Consider the following 19,066-nt stretch of genomic DNA (forward strand, 5'->3'; position numbering starts at 1 on the left):
GCTTGCTTCTAGAAGAGCATGGCACATAAAAAGAAAAAGAAGGTGAAGAAGACAAAGTAAGGAGTAAAGGAATCTGTCAGAAGAGCAAAGGGATCAGGAGCTGTCTTGACCTTGCATGTACAAAATATGGAGCCTCACCTCTGCAGCTCTATAGCTGGGAGCAAAGGCTCAGAGGCTTCATGCACGTGTCAGAAGTTGAGTCGGAGCAGCTCTCTGGAGCCAGAGTCTCTGTAAAGCTGTGTCTGTGCCTCTCCAATTACTCTGTCTATTAAAAGTAGCATTTCATACTACCAATATATTTCTTCTAACTCATGTGACTGATTAGGATGAAATGTAACTTGAGTACAAAATATGCAAGAAAGAACGAACTTTTTAAAAGTAGAATATTACATATTAATTGCTTTTCTGGTTAGAGAGAAATCTGTTATTGTAATCAGTCCAAGTTAATGCTGAGAAATACATGGAAACTAAGAAAAATCAAGACAAGTCTGCTAAAATAATCTTTCTCACAGAAAGATATGACCGAGGATATCAAGTGGCTCTGAGGACATATTTTTTGTGAAGTTGCAGGGTTTTTCACCTCCTGTCAAGTGCACTTGTTCATCTCAGTGAATATTTGTACAAATGGCTCAAACAGCATGGGAACTCTTACAGTAAACAATTATGTGCCTCCTAGGGCAATGATGAGTGCCTCAAAATTAGCAAGCAGAAGGATAATGTTCAGCAGTAGTTCTGAGATGATGGCTGTGAATTAGATACTAAAATTGAGATCTTGTTTCACAGCTTTGAATAGGAAAAAGCCGGGTTAGAACAAGAGCTAGATTCTTTTGTTTTAACTGGCAAAATTAAGTTCATTGAAGAAAAAGTATTGTAAACTGCACTTCATCTAGATTGTTTATACAAAGATTCTTCAGCCTGTTTTACTGAAGTAAAATTAAGACATGTTTAATTGTCCTGTGAATTGGGATCATTATTTTAATATAGTCATAACTACAAAGGAAAATGTTAATCACTGAGATTGGATTATGCAGTGACCTTTTAATACTATGATGTTTGCAGCTACTAGACTTGCTTCAAAGTAGGAGTTGGAAAGCACTTTCAGTAGTGAACCTTTTGGATATGATTTAAATATTTCTATTCAAAAAGTAACAATCAAATGAAATTCCTTCATCCAGTGCCTCAGTGTCCTGAAAAAAACAGCAGTTTTCAGCTTTTGTGTATAAACTTGTAAACCTCTTTTCCTTTTTTTCCCTCAGTTAAAAGGACTTAATGTTTTGGTTTGGTATTTACATTAACTCTGAAAGAGGAAACAAGAAACCCAAGTTCTTCCAGGCAGATCTTTCTCCCCAGTAGGACTGCAGCCACTTTTGAGTTGTAGTTCAGTGGCTGTGATGGTACTGGTCACCGGTATCAAGTTTCTGTGGGAGAAGCATCTGGAAACAAAGAAGGGTTTCTGTGGAGAGCAGTGAGAGAGGCCTGGAGGCGAGTCCTTGCTCTGCTGCAGAGGCCAAGTGAGGTCCCTGGGCAGGTGGTCATTCCTGGGCTGATCCTGTCTGACTACAGGAGCTCTAAGAGCTGCCTGGGCTTGAGGTCACCAGAGAAGGTAAATGCAGCTGGGCTTCTATACATCAGGTGCAATGGAGCCAGACGTGCATTTGTAATTGTGAACTCTAAAATAGTAATAAAAATGCTGATTTAGTTTCTCAAGTCTTTGCAATGGTAACTATGCTTTTGCCAGGTATTTGGGCTCTGCATGGCACACTGAGGCCTCCTATTCCGCTGAGGCTGCTAGGCTCTTTAAAATATAAATAGCTCTTACAAATGCACATGCAATCTTTAGAGCTAGCTTTGTAGCTTTTAATTGACCTGAGTGATTATCTAAGCTACAGTGAGAGCACTACCTGAGCTGTTCCAGTGCAGGGCTTAGACTCATCTTCTTAAAAGCCTCTTTATGAATCATAACTCTTTCTGTCCTTGAATGACTTAAGGTTTGCAATGCTGTTAGATATTAAGATTAACAGTCCAAACCTATTAATGATGGCTGGTTTTGACGCACATCTGAAGAAGCAGGTACCATTACTCATCCTCACTTGGACGATATCCCTAGGTCCATTTGTAACATCCTGTAGTTCTGTTTCTTCATCACCAACTCCTGACCTGGGCCTGTAAACAGGCAGGCTTCTGTTGTTGAATGTTAAATCTAGCAAACAAGTAAATCAATGTGTATTAGAGCTGACATTTCAGAGGTGAAGCCTATGAGGATTAGACTAGAATTGAACTTATTTTTGCAAAGTGATTACACTAAAACATATTTCTCTACAGTGAAAAACATCACGCCATACTGGTAATTCAGTCACTTATCTAACTACATTCACTAATGAATCTTAGCAAATGTTTTTGCTTGCAAGGATTTCTGCTCATCTCTATTGCCAACATATCTATGCATAAAATCTACCTTAGCTTCACTGACAGTCCATAAAATTTCATTTTAAGCTATCAGCTATTACATTAGTATATCCATGTTGGTCTTCCGTGCTGTCTGTATTCTATCAGGCACTCTGGTCCTTCTCAAAAACCCAGATCTTGGCAGAGTAGCAGCATTTCCTTATGGTGACCTGTCTCCCTCCGTCTTCCCTGCATGTGGCTTTGTTTTGGGTAGTTACATCTGGTTTGGGGCTGAGGCTGCTGTTGTTTCAGCTGTGCCATTACACAGAGCAGCATAGTTGCTCCTTGTAGCTGGATGGCAGTTACTGTTTACGCTGAATTTCGTGAGACTTGGACCAGTCCATTGCCATGAACCTCATAGGTTTCTAACTATTTTTATAGTTCATCTCCTAACAAGAGCATAGACTCTGATTTATCTGTGGTGTGACTTATAACAAATCTTTCAAGTCATTCTGAACTGAGTTAAAATCATGATTCTTCTCCCAATTTGCGTAAGTAAATAGAATGAGATCAAAACAACATAAGCTCAATGTTCTTTACAACTGGACTGGTCATTTTGAAAAATAAGTTTTATCTTCCCTTTGTCATCCTGGCAATAGTATCTGTAAATAGGTCAGGTCTACCTTATTAACATCAAACTCCAGTGTGTCTCAGGTATGAAGTGCAGGACAAGAAAATGTCCTCTCATTGGAGAGAACATTTTGTTAGTCACATTTTTTCATCTGCACCCAGACAGATTTTTCTCTATAACTATGATTCAAGAGAAAGTGATATTCTGGAGAAAGAATGTGTCCTTGCTCCTCCCTGAGCCAAAATAGATCAGCTCTTTAGATGACTGTCCTCAGGAATTTCTTCTGGACAAGAAGTCGTTTGGCCCTAGCAAGGCAGGTTCAGGAGGAGCCCTAAACCTTGGGCGAGTGTTTTCTAGGAGCCAGAGCCAACAGCATCTGAGGAGTGGGGTAGAGGGGGAAGTCCAGATGCTGATTTCCGTCACTCAGTGCTGAGACTTAAAACAGGGACCTCTTCCCGAGCCAGAGCTTTTGTCTAAAGGCTTGGCTCTATCTAGAGAAGAGTCTTTTATGCTACCTGCATTAAGGGAAAAGCGCTTCGGACTTTGAACCTTGAAATCAAGTTGTAAAGTCCTGAAAGCAACAGCATTGCAGTTGACTCTGCAGTGTAGGGGGTACTTTCTTACTGTGGGCATCAGGCAATTAGGGGGATGATGCTGGTTTCATTCTTCTGCTTCCTATTGCATACCTGGTATGTACTGGCAGTATCATTTGTTTTAAAACCTATTCTGTACGTGTAAAGCAGAGATTGACTTGAGTGCTTTTAGTTAAAGAGAAAATGGAGATTCTCAATGCAGTGCCATTTACTGTTGCTAGTAGGTCCGCAACCCTTATCCTAGCAGCATAAAAATAGATGGAAACAGGAGGTATCATCCAGAAAAGTGCAAAGAGTTAGTGAGGAGATCTGGGCTCTGTGATATAACTGGAGACTTCTTTTAGTCATTTATCTGAAAATGGGATGAGCATCAGTGATTATATGCATACAGTTGTGATATATGTAATGACCTTGTGATTAAGAACAGATGAATCATCTTCCAACTGTTGTAAACAGTCATCACTGAGGAGCTAATACTAAAAACTTGAGGTGGTAACTGTGCAAAAGCCATGTACTCAGGGAATGGTGGTGTTGCTCCCTTCAGCTCTAGGGGAAGAACATGGTACAGCTGAACAGTTCTGAACACTTACAGTGGGTATGTGCTATTCTGGGTAAGCAATGATTTAGGCATGAAAATGCTTAAATCAGCCCTATGAGAATGCAGGTTTGCACATCTGAAAGCAAGCAAATTACTCCTTGTTTTAATTGTAGGGGTATTTTTCCTGTATTTTCTTATCTCCCCGGCATGCTTAGTTATTTAGTCTACAGCACCTCACAGGCTGTGAGTTTCAGTTCCTCATTGTTAAAAGTGGATCCTTGCAGTACCTGCTGCATACCTTGCCTGAAGTTGATTTTTCTTTATTGAAAAAGGGCTTCTAGCATCCACTCTGGATTTATGTCTTCCCATAGTGCATGTTGTGACTGGAACTTCCTTTGCTATAAAGTGTTTCAAAAGTCATTGCTAAAAATTACAAGCATGGTAGAGAGTTAGTCTTTTTTGGTTTTGATGTTTCCATCTCTTTTCCTAAATGATTGCTTGTATAGATTTTTCACCCAATCCTAAAAAAAAAAAAAAATTCCAACTGTGTCTTCAGTTTTGAACTCTGTACTGTAGTGATTTCTAGCCTGTGATCTTTAGATTCCCAAAGGTTAGTGGCCTACTCTCCATCTACCAGAAGACACAAACTTGTTTGTTGTAGGTCTTAGTCATCCCTCTGGGAGGAGAGTGGACAAACCCTGACCTCTTCCTCCTGTGATCAATGATACAACCGAGAGCATGGTTGGGACCTACTGATTCCAAGTATATCTCTTCCTTGCTCTAGTGTTGAAGGGACTTTCTGAATGTTAGAGGTTCACAGTGTATCTCAAGTATTTTCGTGATGAGCATGCAGGCTCTAGGCCGGTCTACTTGGTGTCCATCACTGTGGCACTGCCCTTCCTTGAGGCATTGGTCACACCAGCAGCCGTACCCAACCCTGCTTCATCGGTGCTCCTTGAAGCTCAGGGCTTTCAGCTTTTTCATGTGCTGTTTGGACTGGCTGTAGTCTCTGTTGTGTGCTGTCTGTCTGATGTCTTTCAGTGGCTTGCCTAGGGAGTGCAGTAAGTGTTACAACTGTGGGGGAAAGGAAGGCATGAGAAACAAGCCATTAATTAAAGGCTGTCTAGTCTGAGTAATCCAATGGTTCAAGCACAGTTGCCATGGCAGCACTGCCCCTGGATGCTCCAGCCTGAGTCACGCTCCTGCTGCTCCCCTCTGCTGTGCCGGGGTGCCCAGCTGCGTGCATGCGGAGAGGGTGACGCTGCTCTTGCTCCTACCCAGACAGTGAGCAAAGGCTTCAGTGACTCACGGCGGAGATCAGAGGGGAAGGAGAAGTATTACTGCAGCCCCAATGAGCTCTGCTGGAAAACAAATGCATGACTAGTAGATAAATCTTCATTGACAGGGCAGTGCATCGGGTTCTGTAGGAGCTGCTACAGGAAGCATCAAGGGGACTTCTATTTTTAACAATGGGAAAAAAGTATTGAATGTATCTGTACCTCAGTTTCCACCTCTGTAGCGTTGAAGGATGTGTACAGTACTCACTGTTTGAATACTTTTAAATGTTTACACCAAAACTGTTTGGCAAAACAGCAAATGGTGATTTATTAATGATTTGAAGATGGTCCAAAAACTGAAATGTGACCTGTACCAGTCAAAGGGGGAGTGCCGTTGATAGCCATCCCTTCTAAAGCAGGCTTGTTTTGTAGGTGTAAAGTTGGTGTTGGAGGGGATGTTCTGAGGATCAGTAACCTGAGGTAGCCATTAATGTCCCGTTCACAGAGATGTGTAAAGATGCGTCACCCCAAAAGTATTTGTGCTTTATGTATTCCTCAGCTTTGCAAAAATCTCAGTATATTTATAGTGAGGCCCAAACATTCAGCTCAAATCTAGTCCTGCTGCCTCTCCCTCTTCAGTTAAGCATCGGTAACTTGTTTGTCATGCTGTGACTTACTGGAGGCAAACCTGCTGCACTCTGTCCCTGACACAGCAGCTGCCAGTACTAACCTACCCAGAGCCGCAGCGGCAGAGGGAGGAGCAGTGCTGTGCCAGCACTTGTTCCAGAACTCGCTTTCTCACTCGTGCTGCTTGTAAAACTCAGAGGGTAATGTTGTCATTTGCCTTTGCAATGAGTTGATGCTAATTAATAGTAGGTGACTGGCATTTCCAAGAGACTATGCATTCCCTGTTAAAAGCCAATGAACTAAACTCTGTTTTGTGACAATGAGCAAGCAGGGATGGGCAGTAATTTACTGCTTGCTTGTGCTTTCCCTCACAGTGTAGGAATACTGTTTGTGTCCTGTGCAGCAGATGAGAGAGGATTTCCAAATATAGCTCAGTCTAGCAGCAGTGTTTATTCTAAACTCCTACAAGGTGGATGCAGCCTGCTTAGGCACCATCAGCACCCTGACGATTACTGCAGGTGCTGGGCATGGTCTGAGTGGGAGCAGTTAAAAGGTGCTTGCTAACTGGGGTGGTGGTGAGGTTAAACTCTGGTTGTGCAGTGCAAGATTCATCAGAGCTGGGATGAGAGTTTTACTGTATGTACCCTTTTGGGTATCTAAATTTTTTGGGAGGTAAATTTCTCTTTAATTTCAGAGCAGCTTTGTTCAGAGGAGGAGATTCAAAAGGTCATCCAGAGGGCTGATTAGCTTGGCACTGGTTTAAACACTTTCAAGTAAATTAGCCTGCTGAGGTCTCCTTTGTTAAGTTCCAAGCAGAGCGAATGATTGGGCTCAATGCGAACATCTGGAAAAGGATCCAGAAGGTTGGTGCCAATGCTTTTTTAGTAGCTCTGGCAGATCCTGCGTGCTAGACTGCTCACGTGTCCAGAGGTAAACTTCATGACCAGCTCTGAGCTCACAGAGACCTTGAAGAGAAGCTTTTCACTTCCTCTGTAGCAGTTGGATTTTACTTTCAGCACATGGAAATAACTGCGTATGTCTGCCTTGCATCCCTTACTCTCTGGAACACAGTTCTAATGTCAACTTTTTTCTTTATTCTAAATGATGTAAATATTTGACCTGATTAAATTATAGGGTGGGTACTGGCATGCAATTTAAGGATATTGGATACACAGGAGGCCAGACCAGGTGGCCCCATGGTCCCTTCTATGGAAAAATGAGACTTGATAGGATCACTGTTATAAAGCAACAAGCAGTTTCAGATCAACAGGAGCTGACAGTAACTCATGGGCAAAGCTGTGACCTGTACCACCAGGTTGATGAAGTGCACACGTGGCCTTTGCGATAGCTTATCCAACACTGAGTGGCATAGAATGACTGTGCATCAGTGGAAAAGCAATGACAAAACCCCTTGCAAGTCTCCTCCTCAGCACCCGGATTTCCTCCTTGGATATTCTTGCTATGGTTTGTTCTGAGTTCGAGCTAGCAAGACAGCCCCGTGAGTCCTTCAGAGGAGCAGCAGGTACTTAGCTGGTGTGACTGGGGACTGCTGCTCTTCTCAGCACTATCTGGCTGCAGGTCTTGAGTCGCGGCTGACTCCAGGGCATGCAGGATCATGCCTCTTCTCCTTGGAAACATTGTGGCTTACATTGTACAAATATGAAAAGTAACTTGTTCTGACTTGTTCATTTAACTATGGAGTCAGCTTGAAAACTTCAGAAGAGTGGAGGGAAATAATTCTTGCATTTTCTCATTGGTAGAAAAATAGAATAGGAAATAACTAGAAGACATTAATTACAACTGCCTCATTTCAATGAAAAATGTATACCAAATGGAAGCAAATGCTTTTTTTTTTTTTTTAAATGTCATCACATATCTTTGTTTAAACCTTCAGTTTCTCTCATCATGGAAATGATATTTCAGACTCTATGAATCTCTAATGCTGGAAGGGACTCCAGCTCTTGGCAGGTGGCAGAACTGCTTATGTCCCAGCTGGCTGGGTTTGTCACAGCTGCTGAGCACTTCTGTCTGCTTATCACCATCAAACTTCCATTTCCCTTCTGTCAGGCACTCTGGTTTTCTCCACAAATGCATGTATGAGATCAGTACTTTGCAAAAAAGCACTGTGAGGGGAGCAACTTAAATGTGAGGTAACCAGGTCCAGCTTCATAAGAAGTGCTTTTGTCCTTATTCCAGGCTCAGAAGAGCTGCTATAAACTTCTCTGCAGTGCATTTAAGAAGCTGTCACAGTAGTTAACCTGGATCAACCAGCGCATTGGGAGTGTAAATGCAGGGAGAGCTTAACTGGAGCTTTAATCATCTGCCACAGAGCAATCAGTTCTGAAGACCAAAATTTAAAGAAGATTATTTTGAGATACTATCCTTATTTTCTAGTGAGCTTGACACATTTAATGACACTTTTTTTTCCTTCCCCAAGCAACCTAAAAGCACGAAGAAGAAAATACTGGAATGGAACAGAGCGACTGTGCTGCCTAGTGGGGCTGGGCAGCTGGGGAGGCGGCTGTGGGGGAAGCCTTGCTAGCAGCTCCTGCCCATGTCTCTGTTCTTTCTGTTCCTGAAGAGAGTTAAGTGAACTGTTGTAATGACAAGAAAACAGATTCGACCTCTAAGCAACCTAGTTACGTGGATGACAAACAGCAGTCTGTGCAGCATGCCAGCGCTGCTGGAGTACAAACCAGCTAAGAATGCCAGCACTCCGGTTCACCAGACACTTGTATGCAGTGACCTCTTTCTCCACCATCATCATCTGAAAGCTCTTAATGCTGGCTTAGACAAATGATGAGCGTGTACGCTCAAAGATTGTAATCTTTTCATGAACAAGTGGCAGAATTAATGCAAAATTCTCAGGTTTGTTCTTTATATCTAGTGTTCACCAACAAAGAGAGTCCAGGCAGCTTTTAGGTGACCTGCACCTGTGGTGATAGCTGGGAAACAAACTATGTGCAAGCATGAAATGTTGCTTCCAGATTCTGTTCAATATATTATCAGTGCAGTCTTTATCAGAAAAGATAAGTGTTGAAACAATACGGGCAACTGCTTTTTCTGATGGCCTTATTTTCTCCACCCTTGCTCACTGAATGAGTCTACCTAATGTCAGACCCAATAAAGTCAAGCAGCTGGCTATAGGAGACAAACAGGCCCTCATTAAGGGAGGCCCCTCATGCTGCTTTTGTTTGTGCTCATCTGCTTTACTGAAATGGACAAGAAAAGCATGAATATTTGAAGCACTTTGCTGTGGCTGGGAACCAGCTGAATGCAATTCTGCTGGTTTTTTTCCCCTCCTCCTCTTCCTTGAAAAGGAAATCTCAAATAGCATTGACCATTCTGCTCCATTGAGACATAGACAAACATTTGCTGTAGCTGAAACAGATTAGAATGACAGAGATTCCTTGGTGGTTGTTGGTTTTAATGTGCAAATGCTGTCCTCTATTAAAATAGCTAAAAAGTTGATTTGAGAGCTGCGAGTTTAGCAGTTGCTGTCCCACATCCTCACACCCAGCAGCGTATTCACCCTGTGGTTTCTCTCCAGCAGTCAATGCTCCCCAGGAGCTGCAGTTGGATGCCAGCCTTCTGCAGGTTGGGCAGCAGCTTGACACTGGGCACAGGGCGCAGAGCTCCTGGCTGTGGCTAGAGAAACACACTAACAGAGATCAGAGCTGCTGCAATCTGGCAGAAAATGTAGTTAGCTTGCACCTCTTCCTTTGTTGTGTTAAAACTCCCTAGAGTTTGTGTTAGTCAAAATCGAGAAGATTTTACTTTTGGGTAAATGCATCAAAAGAACACCAGCAGGGGACCTTTGCGTGGCAGCAGCAGGAGGTAGAGGGGCAGTGGTAAATGCAGCTTGCTGCAGCTCAGGCTGTTGTTCCATATCACATTCATGGGGAGATTGAGGCAGCTTCCTTGCAGAAAATGAAGCACCTGGAGTTTGCACTGCTGTTGCTTAGGCTTGAGAGAGGAGCCAACAGATTGGAACACAAAAAGATATGATGATGCATGCTCAGAGGCTGCAAGAACAGTGTCGATCCTCTTTTTTTCAACTGAGTTATTTTTCATCTGTTTGTACATGATATTTTTGTTCTGAAAAGAAACAGGAGCAAGACAAGAAGCTGATTCCTAAAATAAAGGTTCAGTGTGAGAAGGTGGCATATATTATCTGTGTTCCTTGGCATATGTTGCATTCATAGTCAAAATCCTAAGGAACTTCAACATAACCCCTGTAATGAAAGAGATGCAGGACCACAACCAGTCTTTTTGCAAATCTATGAAGTATGTAGAAATACAACCCTATCTTGAAGATAGAAAATGGAGCACATGACCTCACAAGACTCTCTGCAGCTGTATTCTGGTTCCCTTACGACTGAAGATCTGGGAGTTTTGCTGCATAGTTCCCATGAGCACTCCCTCTGATGTTAGGCCCTGCAAATCCCGGTAGAACCACATATTGGGACACAGATACCTCCTCTTCTTTCACTGTGAGATTTCCTCAGTTTCTTGAAGTCTCCCATCCATTTCTTGGCATGCAAGAGAGGAAAAGTAGAAGGATACTGTGAGATTTCAGAGTTAAAGTATTGACATAAGTAAAGGTGGTCATTACATGGATGGGGAAGATGATATGTTTCTCTGTGGGTAAACTGTGAACGTCCCTGGGATTGCAGCAAGCACGTTGTTTGTGGGGAGATGTTCTGAGGCTTCTTTAACTGTCCTTATGCATATGTAGTTATGTGTAGTTGGCAGGGTGTTTTAATGTCCAGCATAGATTCTAAGGGTCAGCTTACCCATTTCACTAACTCAGTCTATGCCTTTAGGCACCCTACAATGTGCTTGAATCCTCTGAAGCTTAGAGCTGTGTATATCCTAGAAGAAATCAGCGGATGTTTTCGGTGTCAAATTCTAATGAGGTGCCATATGGAAAAGTGCTGAGACACTGTGCAGAGAATAGAGGGCAGGAAATATGTGTGTCTCTACCTGGTGCTTGTGGAAAGCTGATTTTGCAGACTTCCTGAGTAGAAGCTAGCTGAGGAGGGATAATTTGATACAGTGCTTCTGCTAGGTTTTGGATGCAAGATCCTGATCAGACAACAGTGATTTTATACATACAACTGCACACAATTGAATCACATTCTAAATTTCACAATGCTCCAATGGCAGCACTACTTATAAATTGCTCTCATTTTTCACTTCAAAGAACAGCAGCCTCCAGAGATCTATTATTGCTTTGTCACATAATTTCAGAGCTGTAAAAATAGAAAACAGATAAATATTTAGCATTGTAGGATAAGGGTCCTGCTTTTCAGTTTTCTTCACTTTTCAGTGTGAGCCACGGTATATATAAAAAACAAAAGAACACTAGTAATACAGTCTAGTCTTGGCATATGGAGCATAACTTTCACAAGCATGTATGTTCCCAAAAGGAGGTTGAGTGCTTGGGCCAGATTCTTATGGTGTGTAGCTGTCTGAGGACAGGAACCTATGTATCTTATGTATCCAAACTTCAGCTGCAGCTGGTGAGAGCCAGTACCCAGTAACTCCTGAAAATACCATGTGCACTTTAGATGTCTAGGTGCATCACAGAAATCTGATCTAAAGTATCTCAGACAGTGACACATTCTGAAAATGGGAGGTTTTAATTTCCAATTTACTTCCTTTACAGAAAAGTACATCTCTTGCTGCATTTTGCTCTGAGAAGCTCAGAGTTTCACACGTGTTCACTGAGTTGAGAGACAGGTAATTATTATTTCTATCTTGTGATGTTAAAGTGTGCAAGCTGGGGCACGGACAGGTATGATGAACTTGCTTTAAACCTGGGAGGAGAATCCAGGTTTCTCTGCTGCTAATCCTGGTTCTGAGCACCCAACCATCATTCACAAAGCACCAGCCCAGTGCGGGGAGGAGACGGTGAAACCTGGTAGATAATCCAGATGAGTGAAAGCTACACAGCCACAGTGAGAAAGCTGCTTAACCTGATGTCAGAGCAGCAGGGAGGCTTGATTTAAGGCACAAAACCATGAGAAATTGCAAAAACCAAATCCTTTATGAAGATTTATTTAGAAAAACCACAATGCTGGGGAGTCACTGTTACATAGTGTGGTAATTCCCTTCCTCTTGAGTAATATGCACCACACTGTGCGCATGCAATTACTTTTGTTCCAGAAATAACATCTTCATCTAGAGTTATACGTGTACACATACGGTCCTTAGTGCACGCTACAATTCACATATATGTTAGGACACACACAAAGTTGAGCTTTTCCATGAAAAAAAAAACTGTATAAAAAATACAAACGAAACTGAAGCTGTCAACATGAGAAGCAATGTGCAAAAATAGACAGTTACTCCTGAATGTTTGCTTAAGAAAAAAGGACTCTTCTGTCCCTGTTCCCCATTCAGCATTGAGCATGCAAGATGTTGCTTGAAAGTAGAATTTAAAATAACTAGTCACATCCTGACCCCCTTCGTGTTAGTTGCAGAGAATTTTAACCAGTTAAATAATCCTCTATTAATAGGAAAACCTGCCTTCAAGCATCACCATTGTGTGCTGTTGTTCCATTGAACAGATCTTTATATCATTGCAATGTTTGATTTGTGATGCTCAAGGCCAGGTGAGAACCAAGCCCATGCATGGAGCACACAGAAGAGACAGGACAGAGATGTCCCTGGTCACCGAGCTCCCTGGCAGCAGCTGCCTGCAGAAAATGGCCAGGGATTAGGAGTTGCCCTTACATGTGCTGGAAGCAGTCAGACCTCCCAGGTCTCTGCCATGGGGTGCCCAGCTCCAGGCAGTGCCTGCTAGAGCATGGTGGGGCTGGTGTGTGCGACGATACTCTCCAGTGCCTGAGGAATCCTCTCTTCAGAGGAAACACTGCCTGTGCAAAGAGCATGGCAGGTGAAGGGACGGGGAGCCCACAGGGCCATCCCCAGCCAGGTACCTTGATCCATGATGCAAACTATAGATGAACGGAGCCACCTGACTATGGAACCACTTGTGTGGCTCTGAGCAAGCTACACAGGATGACATGCTGCAGACATCAGGAAGCAGCCAGAACAATCCATCCTTGTAAAACTGCTGCATGCAAATACCAACACGTTAAATGGCAATTAAGACTAGAAATGGATTGCACTTGTTTCCCTTAAACACATATGCGTACCACCCTTTAAAAAAAAAAAAAACTAACCAATAAAAAAAAAATCAACAAAATACATTTTAAAAAATTGGGATAGTTGGGATTCCCTTAGTTGGATTAAAGGAAAAAAAAATAGGGGCAGTGTGATTTTTAATCACTGAAGTTTGTTAGCAAACATAGTTCTGGGTTTTGGTTCTGGGCATGAGGATTCTTCCTACCCATGAGACTTGAAGCTGCAAAACCTAGTACTCCCCGCCCCCCCCAGTAATCTGCATGGTTTTAAGGACTGTTTATTTCAGCCCATGCAAAGTTATGACTGCGTTACAGAACTTGTCATTTTTTTTAATGGGATATCAAAGTTTCTCACAGCAAATCCTGCGTGGATCCAGGGAAAATCTCAGCAAGACTCCCCCGTGTGTCATATTTTTTACTTGCAAAGCAAATGTTTCAGACTTATTCAGAGGAAGGGAAGGAGAGATGGTAATTGTAAAGACTGGGAGCTTTCCAGGGAAGTAAACTGTGGATACTGCACTCTAGATTCCAGCACAACAGACCACATTAGCAAACATTTTAAAATGGGATTTAAGTGTACGTTATTCAGTCTGGACCCTGGTATGAAAACCAGTATCCAACAGGAAGTGTGTTGCCTTGGACCTACTCATTTCCATGATAAAAGGCACGGAGGGAGGGGGTTCATCCTGTTAGCTCAAACTCCAGCTCTGGTCATGAAAACATCACTCAGGGAAGTATGTCAGACATGGACCGACTGCTCCTGGGGCTCCCCTGGTTTCTAACCCCCCTGGATGCCTGGCTGCACAGTGGCTCCCAGCTTTCCCCCTGCTCTGGAGGACACTGGGACCATGACCTGTCCCAGTGCTGTCCTGTCACCTGGGTGAAGAAGCCATGGTGTCCTGGATCCCTGGTGTCCTGAAGGAGCTCTGGGAGGAGAGACTAGTGTTACCCAGGTAGCGGCGATAGCCCCAGGTGCATTTCTGCAGCTTTCTGAAAGCACTGGTGGTGTGACACACCTCACCCCCCTCTCCCTTAGCTCTTACAGCACATGTACATGTAACCAAAATGAACCTCTGGCTGTTAGAGACAACTGTTGGCAGTGATAAAACAGTGGTAGAGAATAGTTTTAGACCACAAAATACAGAAAATGAAACATCAGACTGAATTCTTACTAACTGGGGTTAGCTGCTGCTTCACGAGGGTTCACTGGGTTAAGATTATGTCCAGCATCTGAGTGATTTAGCAAAGCATCTGTGCATATGCTTAAATCTGCCCTTCTTCAGCTAAGCACTGACACGAACACCTAAATGCCTTGTGATACAGGGACAAACCTGAGCTGGAGCCTATAAATGTAAGTTATGTAGCTGTCACAACTACCCTTTTAATGTTTGTTTTGTTTTTTTGTTTGTTTGTTTTCCTGGTAGCACAGCTGCTCTCCTGGATTTAACTGTTTAATTAATCTTCATCTAAAAGGTCCTGAGAACAGTTCTATAATACTAACAAATGTACATAAATACTAGAACTAAAAAAAAAGTCAAATACATGGCTCGAAGCAAAACAAATATTGCTCAGAATACTTGTTAAGATTAATAGCAATAAACTGTGCATTCTAGTAGCAAATAAAAATCTGCTGGCCTAGAAAAAAACCCAAAACATTCAAAGTCTATAGGATTGGCAGCACTAACATTACTTTACAATGTGGAGTAAGGATAACAAATATCAGTGTAACATCGCAAAATGATCCACCTAAACTAAGCTTATGTAAACAAGTAGGCTTTGACAATGTTTATACATCTAGGCGTGGTCCTGCACTTGGACCTGGGCGGGTGGAGACCCAAGAAGGCAGAAGTGCACTGTTCCATTGTGATTCCAGCTGCCCAGGTCCTGCTGCAGGAGAGAGGCTGAGGGTGTCATCCTACAAACCTGTCCTGGCACTACTAGTTCTACTCCTGAGAGCATGCCCTTCAGGATTCACTTCGGCAGCACTATATACGTATACGTAGGGATTATTCACAAACATAAGGCATTGCAGAACTTGGCCCTAAAGTTTCTATTTTCAGCAGAAAATCCCTTTTCCATACACAAGATCATATCTTAACATATCAAAAAGTGTCTAAAATAAGGGTTGCAGTCACTACACGTTATGCTCAGTAACACAGTTAAGATTCTGCGTATTGGCTTCAGATATTGAAAAACAATTTTCATTAAAATCAAACCAACTATGAACCTTTCTCATAAAATTAAATTTACCATGGAAGCTAAAAGTGAGCAGGCTGTGTTTTCAAGGTTAAAAGGAGACATTAAGAGAAATGAGCAACTCCCATTGTGATGGTTTTCCAGTGCTTTCCCTTCTGACCAGTGAACACTCTGACATTTGCAGTTGTTGCTGGCGTCCCATCTTGCCTTGCATCCTCTGTGGCGTGGCTACTGGCGCTCTCCTTCCACCCGCTTTTTACGAACTAGATCAATAAAACAAGAAAAGAGCAGTCATTACTGTTTTCTGCAGAGCCTAAGGACTTTCCTCATTGATACACTCCCTTCCCAGTAACATGAATAGGAAGAAAGGAGCTTCTAAGAAATATTCAGCAAGATTCTGTCCCTAAATGCTGTAATTAACAGATCTTAATGCTAAAAACAATTTATCTAAACTGCACTTTTTTGTATCACAGACTGTAGAATTCCACCAAGTGTTCCTATCAATATATTTTCTATAAAATAAGATTCTGAGCTAAAGATCTTAGATTATGAAGAAATCACCATTTCCAGTGCTTCCTCCCAATGGCTCTGTTTAGATTTTTGTTACAGTTTTATTGTTCTTTTAAAAGCCACTGTGTTCCAGCTAACTTGATACTGGTCTGTCCTAGTCTGTGTGGCAGCGGTCTGGATTATTTAAGCATTAGGCATCAAAAATTAATAACTTTTGTAACTGCACAAGTGTATGATATAGTGTATATGATAATCCTATATAGTTTGAAATACTATTAAGTACTGATATCAGGCAACAAGGAAAACAACATATTGGACCTTAAATTATCTGTTTAAACTTCACATGCTCTGATTGCATCAACCATCTGATAGTAAGTTAATTAACTTTGGATTCTCCCTAGAAACCAAGTAGGCTAAAGCTGCCATTTAGCAAAGCAAAGGGTGATCAGCTTTCTGTTATGAGCAGGATTATTTTGACAAGCAGCCCCATTTGAATTTTTACAGCACTTGTGATATATTACAGCTGGTAGAGAGCAGGTCTACTTGGGCAGCATTTGCTACTCCATACCCTCATAAAAATGTATGGAGTCTTCTCTGACTTGGCCAGATAAGATTAGTGAGGTTCTCCTGTTCGTGTGATACAAAATGTGGTGTTACATCAAACTGTCATGTCCTCTTTCTGTTATTGAACTGTTGAAGTACAGAACAAAAGCAGTAAAACTGGATGAATGACAGCTTTTCGCTACAGAAAGTCAATAACAACAATATATTACTACAAACATCCCATTACTTTACTATCAGGAGGTTTATTGCATAGTGCTTTCTTAGTAGACTGTATTATTCCAAAGCCTACAGTGTAACATCAGTCATTTGTGTCTACTTTCAGTGTTTTGTGACTTCATTTATTTTATTTTATTGAGTTCTTTTAGGTATTCTGTCCTACTAAATCTTGAACAAAACCATACAATACAAAAGCAGGAAAATTAAGATTAGGTACAGGACATATGTCTACGGGCAACTGTTGAATAGTGGAAAGAAAGGTCTTTCTCTCTTTGTTGGTGGGATATTTCAAATGCCATTCTGAGACACTAACACCTTCAGGACCAATAGTCTATCATTGGAATGCTTAGGTACTGCTAAAAATTGAAACTGTAAAACAATAAATGTGTGAAAGAAATAGGTTCTAGCTCAACTTTTATCTTGGTTCTCAGAGAGAGAAATCAGAGCTGAAGCCAGCAAAGGCATCATGGTGTGACACCCCACTTTGAAGTAGAAAAACACAGTTAATTTTTTTTTTCCTTCTTACTGTAAACCATTCCTGCCTAGTCATCTCCTTATTCTGTCTATTGAGCACACAGGGCAGAGCATGTCACACTCGGGTACGACTTGCAAAGCTTTATTGTCTTTGCCTGTGCTTGGTCATGCAGGCAGGAAAGTTGTTTTGTTCTCTTGGTTGGGCAGGCTTCGTCTGTCATAGGTAGGGCAAAGAAGTGAGAACTTCTGTGTTCACTGAACAAACAGGATGGGTTTGGTTCCCTACTTACTGGCCAGAACAGCTGACAGGGCAGCTGGAAATCCAGGGTGCTCCATGGAAAAGACTAAAGTAACTCCCCTTTGCAGAAGGAGTGGGAGAAGGAGGAGAACAGTGGCTCCTAATCACAGTAAGATCTTTGCTGTTGCCTGCTCTGGAGACTGTGGAGCTATGTATCGCCCCTCACATAAAGCAGATTGAATGCTGCAGAGTTTAAATTTAATCTTATGTACAGACAGGAAGAGTTGTGTCTAGGAAGCTCAGGGCTTGGCTCACATAAACAAATGATCAGTAGATGTAGTAGCATCTTACCCAGATCGTTGTTTTTAGTGATAGCTGCTGCTACTCTGGTTCTTGGACCTTGCTTTGTGAACTGGTATCCAAACTTGAGAATCTTGGAGTTCTCCTCCAGCATCTTGGCAATCTCCATCTCCACAGCTGTCCCTAGCTGCTGCCTCTGTTGGTGATGTGGTGAAATGTCCCCAAAAGAAAAGAAAAGAAAATGTATTTTTTTTCATATGAGAAAGAACTGGTTATATTTCAGTACTGTGCTGCAAACTACAAAGATAATCCTGTCCCTGGAGATTTTGCTCTGGGTTTTATATTTGGCTTCAACCAGTTTTATTTAGAAATTTTCCACTGTTTGGCTGCATGAGCATGGGACATGAGCTGCAGAACGACCGAGCCACAGAGGCTGCCGTGGCTTTGCCAGAGCTCTCTAGGAGAACCCTCTGGGAATCCATATAGAAGGGAAACAAAAGTGGACTCACTCAATGCTCTCGCTTTACCTGGTTGTCAATTTTAATCTCTGTCAGGGATTCATTCTCTTTCAGTGCATCAATCAGTGCCAAAATACCCGTCCCAGTGATGAAGTTGGATTCTACATTCAGACTCTTCAGTGTTTTGTTCACTTTCAACATATCTGCAAATGCCTGAGGGGTCAAAAAGGGGGAATATGAGATAACATCTTGAAAGTTTCAGGGAGTAACAGGGAATCTGCAAAACATAGCTTAGTACCTACAAAGAAAAATAAATAGGCTTAGAAGAACATAGAGATAGGTGAGAATAGTCACAGGGAAATTCTGTGAGAGAAAATGAAGACTGCATCCCAAAGCAGACATAGACTTATGTAAAAATTGTAGTGTTTTTTTTCCATGCGGTGTTTAAACTTACAATAGCTACAGGGTCATTGCTTCGAGTAGCTGCGAGGCTGAATGTCTTCACATGCGTGTTGCTTTCCAAAGCTTTTGCAAATTCTTTCAGTGTTGGAATAGGAATATTCTACATTAAAAGATAAATCCAGTAATTAGGAAAGCCAGTCACATCACTAGACATTGATTTTAATTATTATCAAACTGATTGATTAATAGCCTCAGTCTACACAATTTAAACATCCCTGATGCTTTTAGGAGTGTCTCAGAATGGACAAAGTGTCTTCTGCTTTAGTGGCCTTCAGAGACCTGTGGAGGCCTGCACTAGGATGCGGTGTCAGCACTGGCTTTAACTGGGTCAGGCCAACGCAGGCACGTGACCGATCTCTGAGCTGCTTTCCTATTTTGCTGGCTGCTGTTCAGTCTCCGCATGCCAGCTCCTCCTCCATTTGCATGTGTGGGCTAATTGAATT

At 42.1% G+C, this 19,066-nt stretch overlaps 1 protein-coding gene across 1 annotated transcript in view; it reads right to left on the reverse strand.

Annotated features, from left to right (window-relative positions):
- Positions 1-12,098: 12,098 nt before the first annotated feature.
- Positions 12,099-19,066, reverse strand: part of LOC104473223 (tropomodulin-2) — a 37,884-nt gene continuing 30,916 nt past the window's right edge. The window contains exons 7-10 of the mRNA XM_086757442.1: positions 18,616-18,723; positions 18,231-18,374; positions 17,755-17,899; positions 12,099-15,664 (exon numbers count right to left, since the gene is read on the reverse strand). Of these exons, the coding sequence (XP_086613568.1) occupies positions 15,630-15,664; positions 17,755-17,899; positions 18,231-18,374; positions 18,616-18,723 (432 nt within the window). The 3' untranslated portion in view covers positions 12,099-15,629. The remainder of the gene's footprint in view (positions 15,665-17,754; positions 17,900-18,230; positions 18,375-18,615; positions 18,724-19,066) is intronic.

Source organism: Chlamydotis macqueenii, chromosome 12 (assembly GCF_036417535.1).
Source record: "Chlamydotis macqueenii isolate bChlMac1 chromosome 12, bChlMac1.mat, whole genome shotgun sequence".
NCBI lineage: Eukaryota > Metazoa > Chordata > Aves > Otidiformes > Otididae > Chlamydotis > Chlamydotis macqueenii.